General features: G+C 43.9%; 1 protein-coding gene across 1 annotated transcript; it reads right to left on the minus strand.

Annotated features, from left to right (window-relative positions):
* Window positions 1–503: 503 nt before the first annotated feature.
* Window positions 504–16,164, minus strand: LOC144994845 (uncharacterized). Its single transcript, XM_078953903.1, has 4 exons — window positions 15,752–16,164; window positions 2,692–2,844; window positions 2,533–2,605; window positions 504–2,384 (listed from the first exon to the last, which is right to left on the minus strand). Exons 1-4 carry the CDS (start codon window positions 15,780–15,782, stop codon window positions 2,333–2,335), a joined length of 309 nt encoding a protein of 102 aa, XP_078810029.1. The 5' UTR covers window positions 15,783–16,164; the 3' UTR covers window positions 504–2,332.
* Window positions 16,165–22,333: the final 6,169 nt, after the last annotated feature.

A 22,333-nucleotide genomic window follows, 5' to 3' on the forward strand; every position in this document is an offset into this window, starting at 1 on the left:
CCCACGGTGGAAGATAGAGAAAAACCGCCCGCTGGGTGATCACATCAGGGTAAGCAGGACCGTAACATGGGACCCTAAAGCCAGAGAGCATGGAGCCATGGGGTGACAGAGAGTGCAAGCTCCAGCTCGACCAGACAAGCAGCCCCCCCCCGCCGCCACTTGAGGGCCCAACGCGGAGTCCCGCCCCAGGATAGCACTCTCAGCCCCAGACGAGCACCCCACCGCCACCCAGGAGTTCTGAGCATCCCCCCACTCCAACCCCAGGCACAAGCCAGGGCCCCCTGAGGGAGACCCGCCCCACAGTCCAGGCAACCACCCACCCAGTCCACGGCTAGGCCAGCCACCTCCAACATTTGACAGACTTGGGACATGCACAAGCAGGACACTGGTTTGTGCACTGTTGAGGGACTGTTCTTCCCTAGATCTGTTGTGTGTTTGCTTTAGGGGTTGCGGGTTTCTTTGTCATTTGTATTTCTTTAGTTAATTGTGGTTTTGGGGGGGGGGGGGGGGGGGGGGGGTTATAGAATTTAACACACACACACACCCCATGCCTAGAACCTGAAGACTTAAACAACACTTCACAAGAGACCCACCACAAATGCGATTGTCCCAAAGCTTAAAGGCCCGTACACACCGGGACGAATATTCGCCAGCGTTATTCGCCAGCGTTTTTCGGCACGTTTTTTGTGTTCACACCCAGGCGATTTTCGCTGACGATGAGCCGAGCGAACATGCAATTTCATTCCCTGACATTAGATGGCGCTTAATGTAAAACAGAAATACTCCTGTACACAAGGTGGCGCTGCGCAATTTTACGCTTCTTAAACTCGCTTTTCACTCAGAAGAAGAGAGCAAGTATTTACGCGCTTGTCAGAATCATACAAAGAAAACATAAATATTTCCAGCACCAGTAGCACTAGCTCCAGTTCCAGCGATGAAGAAATTATTGTTCTGTTGAATGATGAAAGACGGCGATTTTGGGTACATCCCATAATTACGAGAAGAGAAGAACATGGGGAGTTTTTTCGACTGGTACAAGAGCTGAAAATGTATCATGAGTGTTTTCGGGGATATTTTAGAATGTCCGTCGGTGAGAGCCTCTTCTTCGTCTTATTTCTTCGCGGCAGTGTAGACGCTACTTGGAGTATATCTTCTTTGCCGTGACGTATGTGTGCTCAGCAAGACAGTTTTGTGTTTGAGCGCCCCCAAATTGTGTTTTATTGTAACTTCAGAAGCTCCAGACACGTGTGCAAAAGCGCCATTCTCATTGGTCGTATAGTTTTTGACGCAGCGCGTCAAACCAAAAAAACGAACCTGAGTCGTTTTTTAAAAAGTGACGCTATGACCCGTGGCGTTTTTTCGCGTCGGTGTGCACACTCACATTGGTGCCCTTTGTTTCGTCACGAGGCGTTAAACATCAGCGAATATCGCGCGCGAAATTCGTCCCGCTGTGTACGGGCCTTAAGACGAGTCCATATGACTATCAAAGCAAAGGGGAGTCTGGAAAAGGCAAAAACTCATCCATCTGTTTGGACGGGTCACAAGGTGTCTCAATCCTTGGAAGTAACTGGAAAAGACTCCAGCTCAAAAATGCAGTGGCATGTTCCAGCAGCTCAGATATAGTTTATTGTTTGAGCTCATCTGAATAGAATATCTCCCAACAGGAGCTGACGTTCACGCAAGCTTGAGAGACAGCAAATGCAGGAGGGGGTTAAGGAGGAGTAGGGTGTTGCGGTGGCCTGTCTCATGTTAACACCTGTGTCAGAGCTGTTCCTGCAGATTCATTGTCATTCAGGTGAGAGTTAAATACTCTTAATTATGCTGCAACATTCCTCCCTGCTCCTTTGTCTCCTCTCTTCTCATTTCCCCCCACCCCCCTTGATCTCTCCCCCCCTGTCAACATCGTCCTCCCTCTCTTCATTTACAATCTCCCACACTCGCTTTTCTCAAATTCCATTTCAGTGTCTTGCTTTGGCAGGACACGCTGAGCTGCTGCCAAAGCAATAATGAGAACTGTCAAGCAGCGACAAATGAACAGGTGACGGCACCAAGAAAAGAAAGGGAGAGAGAGACGTGAATATGAGGAAGTGGTTCTGCTGAGCCTCCTGACACTGCACTCATGCGTGCACGCACACGAGCACACCACTGTGCTGCTCCCCTCTGTGACCAGAGGCTTTTATTCTGAAATTCCATTGCTCTTTTGATGTCTTGGTTGACCAGAAAATTGCTGCTTCCTGTGAAAGAGCTGCAGAGATGTATTTCACAGAGTATGTAATTCCACTGAGCATAGAGGTGGATGAACCCTGTGGAGAGAACTCTGTCTGACAGGAAGTTACCTGCAGCAGAACCACACAGTAAGGCCATGTGTCATCACAGGTTGGGGTCTAGGAACACAGAAAGAGACAAACACAGAAACACTAGATTCAAGAGATTCAAGATTCAAAGGGTTTATTTTCATATGTGTCATGGTGCCTCCGTCAGCCCCGCCCTTCTCTGCTCTGCTCCGGAGGATTCCCAGCTGTTGCCACTCACCTCATCAGCCCTGCTGCCTTCTTAAGGAGATCCACAGCCAGTATTCGTTGGTCGTCCATGGTGCTTGTCTGGTCTCTCATGTTTATGGCAAGAAATAATTCTTGTTTAGTAACTTTGCCTTGCGCCTCGGTTCCAGGACTCTATCACCACGAGTTCTACCTGGGATTTCCTCCGGAACCGCCTGTTCTATCCGCGCTCTCCTCGCCAGCCGTTCATGCCCTCTCAGCCTCCACGGATGCCCTCCAGCCACGCTTCGTCTTCCTGCTACCCAACTGCAGTCTCGAGCCGAAGACATCACCTCTGGAAGATCACCTACAAGAACAAAATAAATCAAATCACTTACCTTAAAACTCTCCTGTGTTACTTCTGGGTTCCAGCATCTGGGTCTGTCTCAAAGTCTTGAATACCATGACAATATGCACAGTAAGAAACGGGTTTCCCTGCACAATGAAATTCTTACTTTGCTGTCTGCTCCGAATGCCAAAAAAGTATACAGGAAACTGAAAATTCACACAAAACATACACACACACACACACACACACACACACAAAATAAACAAATAAAAACACAAGATGTGCAAATTCTAAATGGGCAAAAAGTGATAAACTGAAGCGAACAATGAGGGTGTGCAAGGTGCAGTTTGTCCTTCCAGACTCCAGTCAGCTGTTAAGGAGTCTGGTGGCAGAGGGAAAGAAAAAGTTCCTGAGTCTGGTGGTCCCGCACTTCACACTTCTGTACCTCCGTCAGAGGGGAGGAGAGTGAACAGACCAGGTTGCGGGTGGGTGGGGTCCTTGATGATGGAGGCAGCTCTCCTGCGTTTGTAGATGCTCTGCAGCGAGGGCAAAGGAGTCCTGCTGATCTTGGACACAGTCTTCAGCACTCTCTGCTGGTGTTTGCGGTCCATGGCGGTAGAGCTGCCGTACCACACTGTGATGCAGCTGGTCAGGACGGACTCAACCACGCAGCTGTAGAAGTTGCTGAGGATTTTTTGGGAACTTCCTCAGCCTCCCCAGGAAGTACAGCCGCTGATGAGCTTTCTTCACCAGCTGTGAGGTCTTGACTGTCCAGGTGAGGTCCTGGCTGAGGTGGACCCCCAGATATTTGAAGCTGCTCACCCTCTCCACTTCCAGACCCCGGATAAAAAGCGGCTGATGAGGGTTCCTCCTCTCCATGTCCACTATCATCTCCTTTGTCTTGTCTGTGTTGAGGGTGAGGTTGTTGTCCTCACACCATGTCACCAGACTGGCCACCTCCCTCCTGTAGGCTGTTTCATCCCCGCAGGTGATGCGAGAGCATCAGGTAAAACAAAAATAGACTAATCAACTACCATGACACTGATACATTTACTTTTTAGGTCCTACAGTGTTCTCATCTCCTTTAACCAATCGTATGCTCCTCACCTACCTACTCAATATTCTTTTTTCTAACCGTGTTTTCCCCCTTGACCACAGGTCTTTGGATCTGTGGATTTATGTAATCAGACCCAGACAGTGCTTTCAGATTTTCACTTTGTACTGTAATGTTAGGCTGGGGTTGTGAGGGGCTGTAAGCTAGAGGGAGAGTGTTTTAACAGATAGATGATGGTAAGGGGGCGGGCTTACTCGACCCCAACAGACCTGCCCACAACTTCAATTTTAATTCAATTCAATTTTATTTGTATAGCCCAAAATCACAACAACAGTCGTCTCGATGGGCTTCGAAGTAAAACATGAAATCAAAAGGATCACGAATACAAAGAGTTCAATAGAAAAATACTAAAATGAACTAACAAACTGACTAAGCTATACTGGCATCCCTGCCCTTAGACCCCCCTTCGCGGTAAGGAAAAACTCCCAAAAAAACCGGATTCCGGAAAAAACGAAGAAACCTCAGGGGTGCCCACATGAAGGAGGGATCCTCCCCCAGGACGGACAGGCGATTTACCAGAACTCTTAGAGAAGAATTAACTTATCTAAATCTACAACTACATATATAAAAGTCCAGCAGACGAGCTTCATCCAGCCGTGGTTGTGGGGACAGTCAAAGGCGCAAGTCGAGCCGGAGACAGGAACCACAGCCAGGTGTAGGAGCAGGAGAAGAGACGAGGTACTCGGTCAGGTACAGAGCAGAGACGAGCCAGAGATGAGCCAGAGGCAGGATCCACAGCCAGGTGTAGGAGCGCGAGCAAAGGTGAGGTAAACGGTCAGGAACAGGAGCACGGATGAACCAACTGGAGTCTGGAAGCACTCCCACTCCCCAGGAGGGGAGAGGAAAAGAGGGACAATACATGAATCGCACTGCACCAAACAGAGGCATGGAGAACTAAATGATAAATTATGATCAAGAATAGAGGAGAGGAAGGGTAGAAGTAAAAACAGGAAAGAGGACAGAACCCCAGTGCACCATAGTTACCCCAGCTTCAACTTCTAGCAGCCTTTTAAAAGAAATAGTTATTATTAAGTTTAATTTAAACAAATTAACATTATGTTAAATAATCTCTGAATACTAACTAGTCTGACAATAAGCCTGTCCAAAGAGGAATGTTTTCAGTCTAGCTTTGAATGTAGAAACTGAGTCGGCCTCTCTTACATGAGCTGGGAGTTTATTCCATAAGACAGGGGCTTGGAATATTTATTTAAATCCGGCAGGAAGATTTATTTAAATCCGGCAGGATGAATATGCTGTCTCTCTGTGCGGGAGACCCAGCACAGAGGAGATTGATTGACAAGAGGTGAATTTCTAATGAACTACTGCCGCTCTGCAGAAATTATGTCCTAGTAAACGATACAATTTTTTTTGATTTAGGCTAAAAACAGCGCAATTAAAAGACCACTGGAAATGATTTTACAAGAAATCAGAAGATGATGGGAGTGGAACTCTTGACTTAACTAAAGTTTGTCCTCCTCTGAGTTGCACATCAAAGTGCAATACAGTGTTCCTTCATTTATCACGAGGAGAAGTTCAATAAAAACCTGTAATAGGTGAAATCCATGAAATCGGATTACAGATGCTATAAGGCGGAAAAAATTCTCACAACAAACTTTCTAAGCTTTTTATGAGACAGAGGTGAATGTTTTCCTTATTTTTTCTCTTGTTTAAACTCTCAAATTTCAAGTTGAGTCTTTCTTAATGAAAACAAAGATCTGCTCAAAGACGGAAGATTTATTTAAATCCGGCAGGATGAATATGCTGTCTCTCTGTGCGGGAGACCCGGCTCAGAGGAGATTGATTGACAAGATTACCAGCCAATCAGAACATAGAACACACTAAGCTGTTTGAAAATAAAAAAAACATGCAGAGTTGTGTTGAAAAAAATCAACGCAACTCTAAGAGTGAACAATGGTCTAAGGAGGGGACATTATATAGAGAAATGAAAGCAACAGGAAAAACTATGCACATATTTTTAAAGAGCTGTGACGGTGTGGGATTTTTGATCAACCAACAAGGGGCGCGGTGTCGCGATTAACCGCACCCCCCCACACTCAATCCACCGGCGGCCGCGTCGCAAATGAATACAATTACAACGCAGTATTCTTTATTAACAAATAACAGTAACAACTACCTATTTAACTAATGAACTAACTATATCCCTTGTGCTATCTTAGATGACCTCACCCTTACAGTGACGTGTTCTCCCTACCATGACAAAGGTGGATAAAGGTGGAATGATTTCATGTAATCCATGGACACCAGTGAATGATGTCATTGATGTCATTGTCATCATTGAAGAAAAAAGGTTCAGAGCACTGTCTAGTGGGTCTAGATGACCCAACTCCCAATGGTAAAGTGCCTAGGATAGCACAAGGGTTACAGGTGTTGTAGAATGACTGTGTGTATCCGTGTCGGTGTGCTGCGTGTGTTGGAGGAGGGAGCGCGCACAAGTGTGTTGGGGGTGTGTGTTGATTCTTCTGCAGTGGACCGCTCTCTAGCTGCACGCGAAGCTTCACCTGTGCTCTCTGGTACAGACATCTTCTCAGAATATTATATATTGCACAGTAATAAACAGACTGCAGACACTTTGTCACATTTCCGGTAGCCATGAGCCTGACACCCATGAAGAACACAGGGCAGGAGGCTCCGCCTTTATTTATACAGACACGTAACGCTACGCTGCACAAAATAGTTCCCAAACAAAACATGTAGTGATATTCACCGAAATCTAACAGTGCGCGTTCATGTTTGGTGTTACAGAGTGAAGGAAAACAGTAATACGCAGTAAATTTGTCATATTTTCTCGCGAGACGGAAACTTCTGTTGTAGAGTGAGGATGTGTGTGTGCTGCTGAAACCGCGCGCCTGTGTGTGAGTAGAGGGAGCCGCGTGCAGCGCAGGAGGGAGTGAAGGAGAACAGTAATAAAAGGTTTCCCCCAGAAGCCCTTGAAGTCAGAACACAGGACTAACAGAAAAAGTAAATTATGAGCAAAGATGAATGTAATTAATGTGTCCAATCACGCACCATATGCAGAACTTTCAACAACCAAAAAACATGCAGTGATGAGGTGATACGGTTATCGTTACACCCCTATATTTCAGAAAGCCTGCCCACGTTTTTAGGAAAGTGACAGAATCAAATGTCATTTCTTTTAGGTCTGGCAAACGCTTCAGGAAATGCAGTTGTTCTGTTAAAAATTATGGAGAATTTATTTACCCAAAGGTTTTTGAGGCCTGCCACGCCACAACATACCATATTTGCGATAAAAATGTCTTTAATAAGTAAATATAGGGACAGAATGTCAAAATACCCAAAAATGAGCAATATGCCAAATTAAAATGGTCAGTCAATTTCATGATGTTTTGACTGTATTATATTGAGAGCAATAGAAAAGCAAAATCTTTTTGTTTAGTCATCTGTGTCTGTGTCAGATAGGTGGGTTTCAAACAGAAGATTTTGGGCTTTCAGATCTGCCCCCTGGATGTTGGTTCTGCAGAGTTCCAATTTTTATACAATGAATTTGAATGTTTGCTTCCGTGTGGATAAACCAGATGTTTTTTCTCACAAAATGGGTTTATTTTAAAATTTTGAAGCTTTTCTTGTACGGTTACATTTCTGAACAGAAATAGTACCGTTTAAATGTCTGCAAGATATCTGTCAGTCACCAAGGACTGATGATGGTGTGAATCCCATGTACTTCTAGATGTCTTTGTGCTCCTTTGAGGCACAAATGACAAAATCCAGAGGGAATAACTCTGACCAAAGGATCTTAGTGCAAGTGTTTACGGCATGTCATGTTTTTTTAATTGTTAATATAGTGATGCTTTAGGATGTCAGAAAGATTTTCTAAATCATTCAATTGGGATTAAACAGGAGAGGATTTTGTGAAATTAAATGTCAGGTCTGTTATCCTTCCTCTCTCAGCCTTAGCTACATTCAAACCGACCTCTGCAACACTCGTTCAAGCAACCACTTCCAATGAAAAGTACACGTGTGTAAATATGCATTTCGGGCTACCGTGTTAAAAACTCTCGGGTTCACTCACACATTGCTACACAAGTTTTTGAGTCCATTTCTGGCCTGTACGTACAAAACGGATATCTATTGAACACACATTGAGAGCTCAACCAGTTGAACTTTGACCAATCAGGGATTTAGCAGTGACGTCTTCCTACAAGAAGACTTGTCTTTCCTTTCTGAGTGTGTTGTGGGTGAATAGGGCTCTGCAACAGCCTCTGCTGCTGCTGCTGTTTTCCCTTAGAACGATGAATAAGTCGGCAAAAGTCTGCTATCATTTTAAAATGTGCTGCAGTTAAACACGGAGACTTAATCAACTGAGTCTCTGGATGGTTCAACCGTGGAGTGAGATGATCCTCAGGTTCAGATCGAAGCATCATTTCAGACGAGAAGCTGCAGCTCCAGGGTCCACAGGTAATTTCAGACACACAGCCCTCTACAGACACGCACCTGACATTTCCACCTGTGTCATGATGTCAAACATAACCCTTCGCACCCCTCGCACCCCCCCCCCCACACACAAAAAAGCACAAAGAAGAGCTGAATCACATGATCAACAACAATGGATGGAGCTCATAAAAAAAATACTTTTCATTTGTAGCAGATTATGTTCACAGCCCCCCTACACACAGACACACCTACATGCGCACAACACACAGCTCTGGCCCCACACCTGGGGTCAGCTCAGTCTCTTGTGAGCTGAAAGCCGTCTCTCATGCCCTCCCTACCTGCAGATCTGAGCCTCTCCGTCTTTGTTTGGGGGTAAACACATCCCCCTGTCTGCTCCTTTTTTCTTTGCCCAGCCCCTCCCCACCTCCCCACTCCTTTTGCAGTCACTCAATACTTTCAATTTACTCCCCCCCCCCTCTAATCTGCCACTTCATTCTTTCCGTGCTCCCTTCATTATCTGCCTCTATCACCTCCTCCCTCTGTCCTCCTCTGGCTGTCGGCTTTTCTGAAGGATGAATTCAAGAACCCCCCCTCCACCCCGGCTGGAGTGTGTGTGGACCGTGTTCATCCTGTTTTAGGTAACTGTGATCTCTGTCAGGTAGATACTGGCTGTGATGAAAGGGTCGGCATCAGTCTGGTTTCTGAGATTCATCTCCATTTTTGGCCTGCAGACAATGACCCTCCTCGGTCCATCATGGTGGGGGGGCTTAATTGAGGGGTGCAGAACGCTTTTTGGATCCTCTAATGAAGTTTGCTTGTTTGTTTGTTTTTGTCAAAGAAGCTGGATCTCCTCAGAACATATAATACTTTTATACTTATACTATGCATAAGAACATTTCAGAAACTCCAGAGCTTTCAAAAGCAACGCGGTGACAATACAGAAATGAAATGCAAAAACGAGTTGGAAAGCAAGGCTGCTTGTTTTTAAATCGACTGTAGAGGAAAGCCAGATCTCCAGCAGAGGAAGCAGATTTGATTTCACTGTGAGGGATTTCCGAAGCCAAATGATGCTGATCCGGATGGGACCCTGCCTCACGGAGCTGACAAACTCTCTGTAACCCGTGTGCTGTCTTAGATGACCCCACCCTTGCATTGACGTGTTCTCCCTACCATGACAAAAGTGGATAAAGGTGGAGAGATTTCATGTAATCCATGGACACCAGTGAAGATCACAAATCATTGAAGAAAAAAGGTTCAGAGCACTGTCTAGTGGGTCTAGATGACCCAACTCCCAACATTAAATAAACCCAAACAAATTAGAATAAATCCCATCTCACACCTTCTCTCCATCTTTCTTTGTCAGAGTCTGTAGACAAAACCAAAAAGTGTCCGGTCCTGTTAAGGCGCCTTCAGCAGCATCACTGCAACAGTTGTACTTTTGCAGCAGCTTTTATGCAAAAAAGGAAAATGGAAATAAGGGGCCCGAAAGAAAACAAAATAAGGCTGAATCCAAATCCGGGTTCTCCCTAACCCTACTCATCCCTACAGGTGGAGAGTTGTGGAAAAAAGTGTCTTCAAATTTGGATGACACAACAATTCCAAGACATCGTGAATAGTCGCCGGTGACTATAGACTGTAAAAACAATGGATGAACCGAGGTGTGACGTCTTACTTCCAGCTCTTGCGAAATGAGGCCAAATCCCAAAACCATTGCTTCCTGATACGGGCACTACCATTTTGAAACCAGTCAACAGTGATTGGTCCGATTTGCTCTAAGTCATATATGTATCTATGCCAACTACTGTCGCCAAACAGGTGTGAGCTTATTGTGAGTCCCCACCTCTTTCCATGTCTTTACCTCTTAAACGCTGAGTTTCCATTGACTATGAAACTCTGCATTTGTGATCAGAAATTTGCCCAATGGAAACCAATTTCAAAAAGACTCATATTTATTAAAGAAAAGTTTTTGGGTTTGGAGGAAGTGGTTTTTGAGGTGTATCGAAATGGACGTATATTGCCAAGCTGCAATAGAAACACTTTTTTCAAATCAAATGAGTCACGTGACCAACAACTCTGCACAGACAGTTGGCATTCATTTTCTTAACCCACCGGGGCCGCAGAGTTGCAGGAGTCGTCCCGGCTACTGTTGAGCAAAGGAGGGATTTAGCCTGGACAGGTCGCCAGCCTGTGGTCGCTTCGCCAAATCCCAGGGTTGTGCCAAGGTATGTATTTCCCCTGCCAGAATTTCAGCTGGCTGGTCGCAGATGGAGCGCTGCTGTGGAACGGAAAGGCAGCCAGCTCAGGCTTCCTAAATCTTATGATATTTTTCTTATTTTTACCAAGACAATAATAAAAACATCCTCTAGTCTTCCTTTAAAAATGTTTTTACCCTCTTGAACTAATGTGGGTCACAGAGACACGTGAGTAGCGGTGGAAAGATGTTTTTGCAGCAGGAGACTGGATGATCTCATGAACCCAGACATGGAGACGGGATTACCGATGAATTTGGAGAACTTTTTAAAGTCAATAAATCCGATCTCTAATCATCCTCCCTCTCTTCCATACATTGAAATGAGATATACACAGACATAAATTGGAATGTATCTGTAGAAAAAGGTATTGCTCACATGCGTGTTTTTGGATGACTTATCGTGTGAGTTGGTTTGTGTTCATACGCATAATTATGATTTAAGGGAAATAATGAATTTGCGAAATTGTGTTTTTTCGACATTTCCAGAATTTCGATAAAGTTTTGCGCATTTGAGTATTGGAAACACAGACTCTGTTCGGCTTTCCCTTTATGCAGTCTGGGGGACAGGTTTTCCTGGTGTACATCTTGAGGATCAGACTATACTTTGATTTGAATTTGATTTGAAATGGTTTATTTCAAGCAATCAAATAAGAATAATACACAACAAAAATGCAATCATCAGTTATACATTCATACAATGACGAATCAAAGTTGCCAAATTTGAAATACACCTTTTAGTACACACACCCCTTATTGCAACACATGATACTCATTCATACACATATTAATTGCTACAGGAGATGGGCTGCCGCTCATCCCCTGTCCCCGGTCATGGGGGAATTCATCAGCTGGTGTGATGGTGATGGTTGTGTCCCACAGGAACAGGATCTCAGGACATTAGAACACTGTGGAGAAATCAGCCCAAATTCTGCAGGTCGGGAATTCTTTTTAAAGGGCTGCACTGTGGGGCAGTGGTTAGCGCTCTTGCCTCACACCAAGAAGGTTCAAGTCCCAGCTGGACTCTGTAGGGCTGAAAAGATCAGCATCAATTTACTGAATGTCCTTGATTACAAGGTCCACAACCTTAGCCAGTGATTTTCTTTGTCACATGAAAAGAGAAGGCAGGAGGCTGGAAGAGGAGTTCATCTGGACCCCAACTCTGTCCTGCCTCGTTCATCCTGTACTCGTCTCTGGCAGTATCACACCGTATCTGATTGTAGCTTATCACTCGCTTAATGCAATGCAGAGTAACTCAGTCCATAGCAGAATCCATAGTATTAGTACAGACACCAAGGCCATCCGGTTAACAACCCATTTAAAAAAAAAGCCTGTCACAGTCCTTAAAATAATCTGGAAGGTTTTTCAAAATATATAAAATATCAAAACATTCTAGATGGTTACAAATTTGGTCTGACTAAAAAAACATTGCTTTTACCAGTTGTGAAAAAAAGAAGACAGTATAAAAAATAGACAGAATAAACACACCAAACCTGAGAAAAAACCCAAATCCGAACCCACGTCTGGTCCACTTTGGAACCAGAACATTTACTTTCATGGCTGTTCTCTAAATTTGTAGGCAACTGAGGTCACCTGTTCCACTCAGTGGCATGTGACTTTATCATATCATAGTGATACAGCACGTTAGACTTCATCAGATCCTAATCAGAACCTTAACACACAATGATCCTGCATGTGACAATGCTGCAAAGACGGGAGCACTTCATCTTTGTAATTTTGCAGAGTAACTGCGTGTCAAATCAGAATTGGACGGCAGGGCTCATGCGTTTGCACCTGGGGGCCCTCCTCATCAGCATCAGGCTTCCTCTGAGTGTGACCAGCTGTGTTGATTTTGTGGCGACACAGTTCCTGCCCCCTTTCATAACACGTCTGCAGCAGCCTCCTTCCTCTGAGTGTGACGACGACTCAAGCACGCCTGATCATCTAATTGGCTCTTTACCTTCTTGGTGGTTAACGAGAACAATTATCATTATCAGGAAAGCTTTTCATTAATTGAAATCTAATCAAAGGCTCAGAGTAGTTTTCTCTACAGCAGTCCAGAACAAAGGCGTTTGTGGGCTCCTGCTATGAAGGAGCTGAAGAGTGTTTCTGCAGCTCTCTGAGGACTTCAACAGCGGACATCATTTCCTGCACTCAGACTCAGACAACAGGAGGCATGATGAAACACTTCACAGGAAATAAGCTCATCTGGAAGGAGTGAAACAGTTTTCTTTTCAAAAAATTACACCTAAAAGATTTTGTGAGCTTAACCCTAGCATGCTCATGGCTGCAGGTCATGCATGAGCTCTGAGGAGCATCAGCTAAAACCAGCGAGTCCGTCTGGTCTGACCTGGAGCAGCATAGAGATCCAGGTTCAGATCTGGACGTTTCTGTGGTAGGATCTACATCCTACCTGTCAGACTTGGGTCAGAATATCATTCTATCATTTTATTTACATAGTCCAACTCCACAACAGTTTTCTCAACTGCATTCACACCAATACTTGTACAAAAACATGCAAATCCGTCATAAAATATGAACAATAGCTAATAGCTAAACTAAATTAGACAGACCCTGGATATCCCTGCCCTTAAACTCTCCTTCTCTTGAGGAAAAACTACTAAAAAAACTGATTATAGGGAAAAAAAGACAAAACCTCAGGGATGTCCACATAAAGGAGGGATCCTCTCCCAGGACGGATTGGTGAACCTTCAAACTCTAAGGAATGCTTGTTCAGTAATGAAAAAGGAGAAGGAGAAACCTGAGAAAACTGAAAAAAGATGGTAAAAGATGGTTTCCCAGTAAAGATTTACTTCCACAATCTACTGTGGGTGTTTGACCTACAGACCACCGTTTGAGGAGAACCACATGGACCCAGGAGCCAGAAAAGCTCTTGAAAATTGTCAGGTGCCATAACCATTACTTTGAAAATAACAGACTTCCTTTTTGGAAGAGAACATGATTGAATCAGCAGTTTGGGACAGAAGCAGCATCCATCCATCAGTCCATCCATCTCCTTTACTCTGTGTATCCCTGTCACGGCTGCTGGAGCCAAGCCAGGTTTGGTCACCAGTCTGTTGCAGGGACACACACAGCCATGTACACACCTAGGGGCAATTTAGAGACCTCTTTAACCTATGAATCATGTTTTTTGGACCATGCGAGGAAGCTGGAATGCCAACTTAACACAGAAATGACTCAGCTGGGATTTGAACATAACCCTCTCACTGTGAAGAGTGCAACCGCTCCACCACTCTACAGCCCGCAGCAGCAGCGGCGGCTTTTCTGAAAATGTTCAGGAAGTTCAGAGTCACTGGTGTTTGTGAACACTTCAGGAGAGGATCTTTGGCTGTCAGATCTTCAGTGGACATTGGTCCTTCTGTTGAAACATTACGTAACGACATCAGAGTGTTACATGTTTTCAAACGCTGCTTTCAGACATCAGTGGGGAAAAAAGATTTCCAAGTTTCTTTTGTTTTCTGAGCCGGCCCATTCCTACAGTCATGAGTAGATGTAGTTTGTAATCTGGACAGGATTTCATTATCCTGTGCAGTTTGTCTGCAGATAGTTTTTTTTGGAGGTGAGCTTGTTTGTGGAGAAAAGTCACAGAGACGGTGGGGAGGGCGGTGACTGAAAGCAAACTGACGAAGAAACGTGACAAAAGGAGAAAGCATGAAACAGTGGAAAAAGTAATTTCAGAGTAATGGGGTCAGACAGACAGAAAGAGAGAGGAGCACCTACACGGACGGGGGGGGGGGTGAACAGTAGCAAGAAGGACGAATAACAGGGTGAGGGAGGGGGTGTAATATTGGAAAGAGCAGGAATGATGGAGGTTGGGGGTACGGGCTGAATGTGTGGGTGTGTGGGTGTGTGTGTGTGTGTATGTGTGTTTGGGGGCCAGTCTATGAAACGTGGGGGGTGGGGGGCGAGAAGCCAACGGCGATGAGGACATTATGGCGGGATAATGAAGAGGTTCCACGCTGTCAGCCAACACCATTCACCCTGCATGGCTCTGACCCCAAAGTGTCAACAAGCTAAACGAGCGAGCAGCAGCGCATTACTGCACATGCACACACACACACAGACACACACACTCTAAAACACAAAGGTCTGCGGAGAATCTCAAACATGTAAATGATGCCACAACAAAGGTAGAATTTTATTGTGCAGTAAAACTGTTTGTGTTGTACAGTAATGCATTTGACACACGGCTGCACCCTTCTGTGTGAGTCGGTTTGTGTGTGTTTGTGTTGGTCTTTGTTTAGTTGTGTCTGTTTAAGCATCTCTGTTGTGTATCTCTGTTTGCTTTACTTTTGTGTGTCTTTTCTTTGTATCTGTGTTTGTGTGTTTTGCATGTGTGCTCGCATGTGTGGGTGTGTGAGTGTTTAGGTATGTTAGTGTGTTTGTCTGTGTAAGTCTGTGTGTTTCCATTTGTGCTTTGTGTGTTAGCTTGACTACATATGCCGCATGTGTGTGTGTGTCTGTTTGCGTATGTGTTTGTGGGGGGGTGCGTGTGTGCATGTGTTTGTGTCTGCATCTTTGGTGTGTGTGTCTCTGTTTACATTGATGTCTGTGTGTGGGTGTCTTCATTTTGTATCTGTGTGTGTGCATCTGTATCAATTTGTGTGTTTTTGCTGGTGTGTTTGCTCGATAAAACACAATTTCTTTATTCCAAACACTGAAATTTAACAAGTTGAGTCAACAGAGGAGGTTTCTTAAACCTAATCTATGCTTACACATCAGAGTTGCCGCTCGCTGCCTCCATCCCTCCAACCCCCCATACCCCCTCCTCCAAACGGTTGCTTTATCACACGTTAGCACACAGGCGCTGTACTCCCCCCTTTATTCCATTTGTGCTACTCTATCTCCAGCTCTTTGTGATGCAGAGTCCATCTGAGCGTTTCCTCTGTGGAACATGACAGGACAGAAACCCGGGCTGTTCAGCCCCTCACATGTTGTACAGTCAACATTCAGACAAAGTTACACTACTTCAGCTAGTGAATAAGATGTAATGTGATTACTCAAAAAACTTGGAAGATAATGTACATCTGCACACAGGTCCTGAACGTGGATCACAGAATCCTGATCCAAAACAGAACTGATTCAGCTCCAATCGGTCTTCCTCATAACCTCTGAGCTCCTGCTGTGCATACCTTTTATCCTCATCTTCATGCTCAGCCTCATGCTTTCACCATTAGGAACTCGGATGTTCTTCCAGGAGAACCCAGACAGGTCTTCAAAAATCCGAGTCAACTCTCTGTCAGGGAAATGCTTTCAGACTGCCAGCAGCATCCTTCCATCTCTGTCCATGCTCTCCTCCTTTTGTCTTTCACACAGTCAGCTTTTCTGCTCCTCATTTTCTTCAGTATTCATCCACCCACTCCTCTTTCATCCTTCCTTTCTTGTGCACCTCCCACTCTCTCCTTAACATAGTTTATCTCTCCTGCTGCCTCCCACACTATCTTCATCCTTCCTCTAGGTTCTGACAACCCTTCAAATCCCACCGTCTCTGCTCCCTGACGATCCTCCTGCCAGGTGTTGAAAATCTTTCTGAATTTGGGTTTTCTTTTTCATGTCTTTGTCCCTTTCCACTGTTTCCCGTCTCACGTGTGTCACATCCCTGAGGCCCCACCCCTTTTAGTATTTCTGGATTTCTGATTCCAAAGTGTGGATTAGATCCTAAACTCCAGTGTGTGTGAAAGTGCGTGCATGTATCTATTTTTGTGAGCATAAATGTGTTTGTCTCTATATGTTTGTGTGGTTGTGTAAGAAAGTAAGTGTGTGGAATTTTGTGAGTACGTGTGGAATAATGTGTGGCGTCTTGTTAAAGTGTATTTGTTGGCGTGTGTGCAGAGGAGCTTTTTGCCCTGCAGGGACTGGGTGATGGACTAGCCCACTTCAGTCCCCAGTTTCTGTTTTCTCAACAGAAGGCATGTCGGCTGGATTCAAGCGTCCCTCTAAAAAAACAGGTCCTAATAGAACTCCTCCTTTAACAGCTTAATGACATCCAATGCATCCAGCAATCACCACCAAATTTGTGGATTCCTGCCACAACTGGCGCCAGAGACTCAAAGACCGCCGTTTAGGATCAGTCACAGGTGGAAAATGTTATCGATTTTGACTCATTATCTCCAGCCTTCCTCAGTATCTGGGTAAAGTTCTCCAGTATGTTGGAGATGAAGACCCTTGAGACAATGGGTTCAACCAGATGCTATCAACAGACTCCCACAATACATTTGGGCCTACAGAGTCTGTCCAGCCTCCTCCTCCACCAGCAAATTCAACTTAGCAAGTGAAGAACAATTGAATGCTCCTCACCAAGGATGTCCTGGGGTGTTCCAGGAAGCATGTTTAAACTACCCTGACTTTAATCCTGAACTCTGGCTAAAATCCGCCTGAACTTGCTTACTCTGTATGTCGGTTGGAAAAAAACTGGATATGAGTTGGCGTAATTACGCTCGACTTGGTAACCCTGGGTAAATGCTCGTGCACAGAAGGTACATAAAGACATTCTCAATAGATCGCCGATTTCTGAAGTCACCATGGAAACGCGTGGAGAGATAAAAGAGAGCGCTATACTTCAGTGAGACGGAGTCTGAGATTAATGACGGCGTATGAAGATTATACGACCATCAAAAAAGGAATACAGCTGCATCAGCAAAAGAAAGAGTTTTTGCTTGTAGTAGAAGAACAGACAAAGTAAACGCACGAGTTTCTGATCTTATTTCCATTTTCATGTGACGCATATATATATATATATATATATATATATATATATATATATATATATAACTTATCCAATTTTGCCACCTTAAATGAATTACTTCTATTGGTAACAAGTAATTGAGTTAAATGTATTCAACCTAATTTCTTACGTCTATAAAACTCAATAATTGTTTATACAACTCAAATTTATGTATTTATTTAACTAAATGTCAGATTACTCCAATTCAAGTAATCTTTTTTCCATCGTAATGAATTATAATTCTTGAACTCTCATATGTTTAAATTTGAGCCGGCAGAAATACTCATTTTTATAACAATAAAAAGAAGAAAACAGTATGCGATTGATAAATACATTTAGAAATTTTCCAACTTTATCAATATAGCACTGGATCGTGGGAGTGCTTTATAAACTCATCATGCTTTCCCTCCCTCTCCCTCATGGTGCAGAGAAGTAAGCATAGTAGGACAAAATAACTCGGAAAAACACAGTAAAACAGCTAAACAACTAAACACATTTGGTCAAAAAGCCACACTTAAACCCAAATCCATCCAGACAGGCAAAGGGAATATACCCGCAATTCCTTGCGGTGCTGATCTAACAGCAGCACCAAAGTTACACCTACTTAATTGAATTAATTTGAATGAAAGTAAAATAACTATCTGAAAACTACGTGTTATTTTTAAACTGACTTAACAAAAAAAAAAAGATTTTTAATTATCTTAACTGAAGCAAATAATTAAGTTAGATCAAAGTAAAAAAGTTTATTTTTCTAACATCCATATGTGGTCTTATCACCCTCTCACGGTGGAAAAAGTATTATCTGAGCTTTTTCATCCACTAAATCATCTTCAAATGGACACGCCATGCTGCTGCACCTCTCTGTAAACAAAGTAACCTTCAACTAAACCTGCTCCGGACCAGGTTATGTTCAGAGCATGAGTTGCCATGGCAACTTGACCTACCCTGAAACATACCTCCATTTCTGGAACCGAAAGCTGAGGTTATCAACTTCCTTAGCCTCAAACTTACCGTGGGAGCTAGCATAACCTGCTTTCTGGAATACCCCCCTGGTGTCATCTGCCCTGATGGACACCCTTGAGCTTACACATGATGTTTGTTATGAAAAACCTGTGACTGTCACAGAAGTTCAAGAACAAATCACCACAATAGGTTCAGATCAGGGAGACCATTCCTCTAAATCCCACCTTCTAAGTGTGACTGTCATTGCCCATGGGGGCATTGACGTCTCTCAGTATAACGATGGAGTCCCTGCTCACCTGTGAGCCCCGGTCTATGGCATGGCTCCAGGATGGGACCCTGGTGACGGCAGTCAGGGCAAAGCAATGGTTTTTGATCTTTGGGTATCCATAAGGAATGTGTGTTGGATAGTCTGTGTGTGTCTGTGAGTTGGTGTGTACGTGTCAGTGTGTTTGTTATTCTCTCATTCCCCTTTCTCTTTTATTTTTCTTCATCCTTGTCTTTGTTGGTGGCTCATCTTCTCCCTTTCCTTACCAGCATCTGTCTGCCTCACTCTTTGCTCTTTGCTGCCAGTCAGCCCTAATGAGAAAACACTGGGGACCAACAAAATAATTAGGTTATTGAGGATTTGCATGCCCCCCTCCCCAAGTGTCTGTATGCATACACACACACACCACCTATCCTTAAATACGATTACTGCTGGATGGTCTACAGTGTGTGTGTGTGTGCATGCATACCTTACATGTGTGTATCTTTGTGCCTGTGTGTGCAAACATGGTCCCTCTTCTGGGACAAACAGATTGCTCCAATTACTGTCAGGCTTATCTGCCTCTAATTGGCTGTGATTGGACCCGTCCTCCCTGGTGGGAGGGGCCCTGAGATCTAATTAAGCTCTGTGATTGGTCGCTTTGAATTTTTCATGTTGGGACTAAAAAAGGCCACAACACTTCCAGGAATCTTGACCGTTTCAAAATCCCAGGGATGTCGGTGCCACCAACAACTGTGTTCACATTTTTAGACAAGTGTATCTTGTCTTATTATTGCAAGTCTGTGTTTGTTTCTGAGCTTTTGTGTTAACATGGAAACTGTTGTTTGTTTATATGTTTAAATGTTTCAGTGTTTTAGTTAGTTTTTTCATGTTTTCAAGTGTGTTTTTGTCAGAAAGCCACAATCTGGCATCCCATTGGCAGGTAAATTTTGACAGGTTCATTTCCATTGACCCCTCCCCCCTCCTGCTCCAAACAGGAAGTACCCGCGGCTCCAAGAAGCCCAAATCCCATAGACTTGTTCTTGATAATCCTTTTTTTTAATGATATTTGCTTGCACTTCAAGTTATTTAAAGATAGAAACTGAGCAATCACATGCTTCAAAAAAGGTATATGGTCTTATGTTTGAAATATTTGATTGACTGATTCTCCAATACCCGCTCTCAGGTGGCAGGGGTGTGGACTTCCAATGAGCTCACTCCTTATTGGTGAGATTGGTTGCCATAGAAATATTTACCCAGACTGACTCGAACCAATCACTGCTTACTTACAATGTCTGGCTCCAACATGGCAATGTTGTATTGCAAAAAAAAAAAAAAGAGGGGGGACTGAATCGACTTCATTTTGTTGGAGCAGGAAGTTTCAATGGGTGACATCACACTGACTCAGTCTACTTCTCGTCCAGCTTACAGTCAATGGTTATTTCACATAAAAATGAAGTACAAGCAGAGAGATTCAAGAACAAATACTTTGAAAACAAGCAACTGTGACAGAGAGTTTTGAACGATTTGGTGAAATATGTGGAGAAAGAGTCAAATCGAGAACACAAACAGATAAAAAGACCAACAGAGAAGATCTGAATGAGAGCAGGAACACTTTGAAGGTGAAAAAAATTGATTTGAGAGCAACATCATCTGAGCATTGTGTTATTAAAGTGTGCTCTCACATTTTATGAGAAGCTCTTGATTAAAAACAGGGATCTCATCCCTTGAATGAGTGTGTTTATGTGTGTGTGTTTGACCTTCAGCCTCACAAGGGAAAGGGGGTGAAGATACAAGAACACTGAACTGGTGCAACTATGCCTGTTTAACTTTGTTTCTCCACCCCCTTCTACAGGGGGTGTCAGTGGGAGGTCCCCAGGGGGATGATGGGAAAGCGACAGGTCAGGGGTTTGAGGGGTGGGATGGTGTGTTAAGAGGTTCAATGAGGGGACAGCACTTTCGTTGATTGGTTGTAGTCCCTTGGGATATGCATGGGGGGGGGGCACTGAGACATGATGTCATACCATCCCGAAGAGGGAAAGGAAGGTGGACGACAGACCCCCCTCTGCCTGAGGAAATCCTTTAACCCCAACTGACATGATAAAGAAAAGCATGTTCTTTTCTGTGTAAAAACCCACACCACCGCAGGACGTCCCATCATGCATTGGGCTTCTTTGCATATGTGTTGTCATTGCGTTTGCAGTATGAATAGTGTCCTGAACTGTGAGTTCTTTCAGATCACATGGAACTTTTCTGTTATAAACTTTATCTAAATAAGTTTTCATTCAGACTCTGGCTGCCTTGGTTTGGACCAGCTGAAGGCTTTTTAGAACAACTTAATTTTGAAGAATTACAGCAGTCTAATCTTGAGGTAGCAAATGTATGAATTCTTTTCTTGGTTTCATTCTGAGACAGGAGAGGACTTCCGGCAGCGATGTAGAGTGAGGACGCAGAAGGCAGGGCTCCCGCGCTTTTTTACATTTATTCTTTAGTTTACCCACTTTTTGCTGGCAAGAACGTCTGGAACGTTGGATGGACTCCACATGCCTGGTTCCCATCATGAAGCATGGAGGAGGAGGTGTGATGGTGTGGGGGTGCTTTGTGGTTACACTATTGGGGATTTATTCCAAACTGAAGGCATACTGAACCAGCATGGCTACCACAGCATCTTGCAGCAGCATGCTAGTCCATCCGGTTTGCATTTAGTTGGACCATCATTTATTTGTCAACAGGACAACATTATTATTATGTTATTGACCTCTTGATAATTGTCTGGACATTGTGCTTTCTTTCGTGTGTGTGCAGGACCATGTGATGGAACATGTGTGAACACACTTGATGCTGTTTTCCTTACTATTGTCAAAAATGTGGGTCTTTCTGATTACTTCTATCCTTTCTCTGATTAGATGGCTCTACCTGCTGCTCAACACACACATATGACTTAGTGAAGGAAGTAGCCGAATGACCACAGCAGCACATTTCATTCAGGCTGTAGATTTGTCACCGCAAGTTTAACATCTGGTTGTGTTAATTTGCTTCTTGGTGGCCTTCATTTTAGACGTTTTTGTAATGGTTGCACCTGAGATGGTTGGATCCATCTCTAGCAGGAGAGAAGCTGAGTGGAGGAACTCCTTGGTTGTTTGTAAGCTAAGAATAAAGAGCATGAAAAACTTGAGTGAAAATATTGTATCAGTAATCGTCTCTGTGTTTGTGAAAGGTATAAAGAGCATCTTGGCTGCTACAGCTCTGAGCCAGGCAAGGCTTTTTTCAAATGTCATCAGCAGTAACATCAATAATTCTTGAGTTTGTTTGTTACTGTTGAAAGGCTAACTAATCCTCTACTCAGCTGACTGCTGATTTATTATCTCAAGGCAAGGGCATTAAGTTTGCATCCTTTTCAAGAGACTAATAGAAAATAGCAGGACAACAACATCAGCTGCAGCCTGGTAGCATAATCTGATCAAGCTGTCAAGATTTACTGGAATCAGAGCTAAAACACTGGAGGGCAGTTTCAACCATGAACTCATCGTCCTGCTGTTTGGACAATTTGCAAATACATTTATTTTAAAACATTTCAGCACTCTAAAAAAATGATGAGTAAAAAAATATCAACAGATTCCCTTGGTCAGGGTTTTGTCCCAAATCCCTCCAAACAGCTGTTGTTCAACCCCTTCTGAAAAAAGCAGCATGGATCTTTCCACGTCTAACAACTTCAGGATGTTTTCTAAGCTTTGGCTCCTTCCAACAACCTTTTAGACAAACTTCAGTGGGGGCAACATCGCA

Source organism: Oryzias latipes, chromosome 10 (genome assembly GCF_053564925.1).
Source record: "Oryzias latipes strain Hd-rR chromosome 10, Olatipes_Hd-rR_3.1".
Classification (NCBI taxonomy): Eukaryota; Metazoa; Chordata; class Actinopteri; order Beloniformes; family Adrianichthyidae; genus Oryzias; species Oryzias latipes.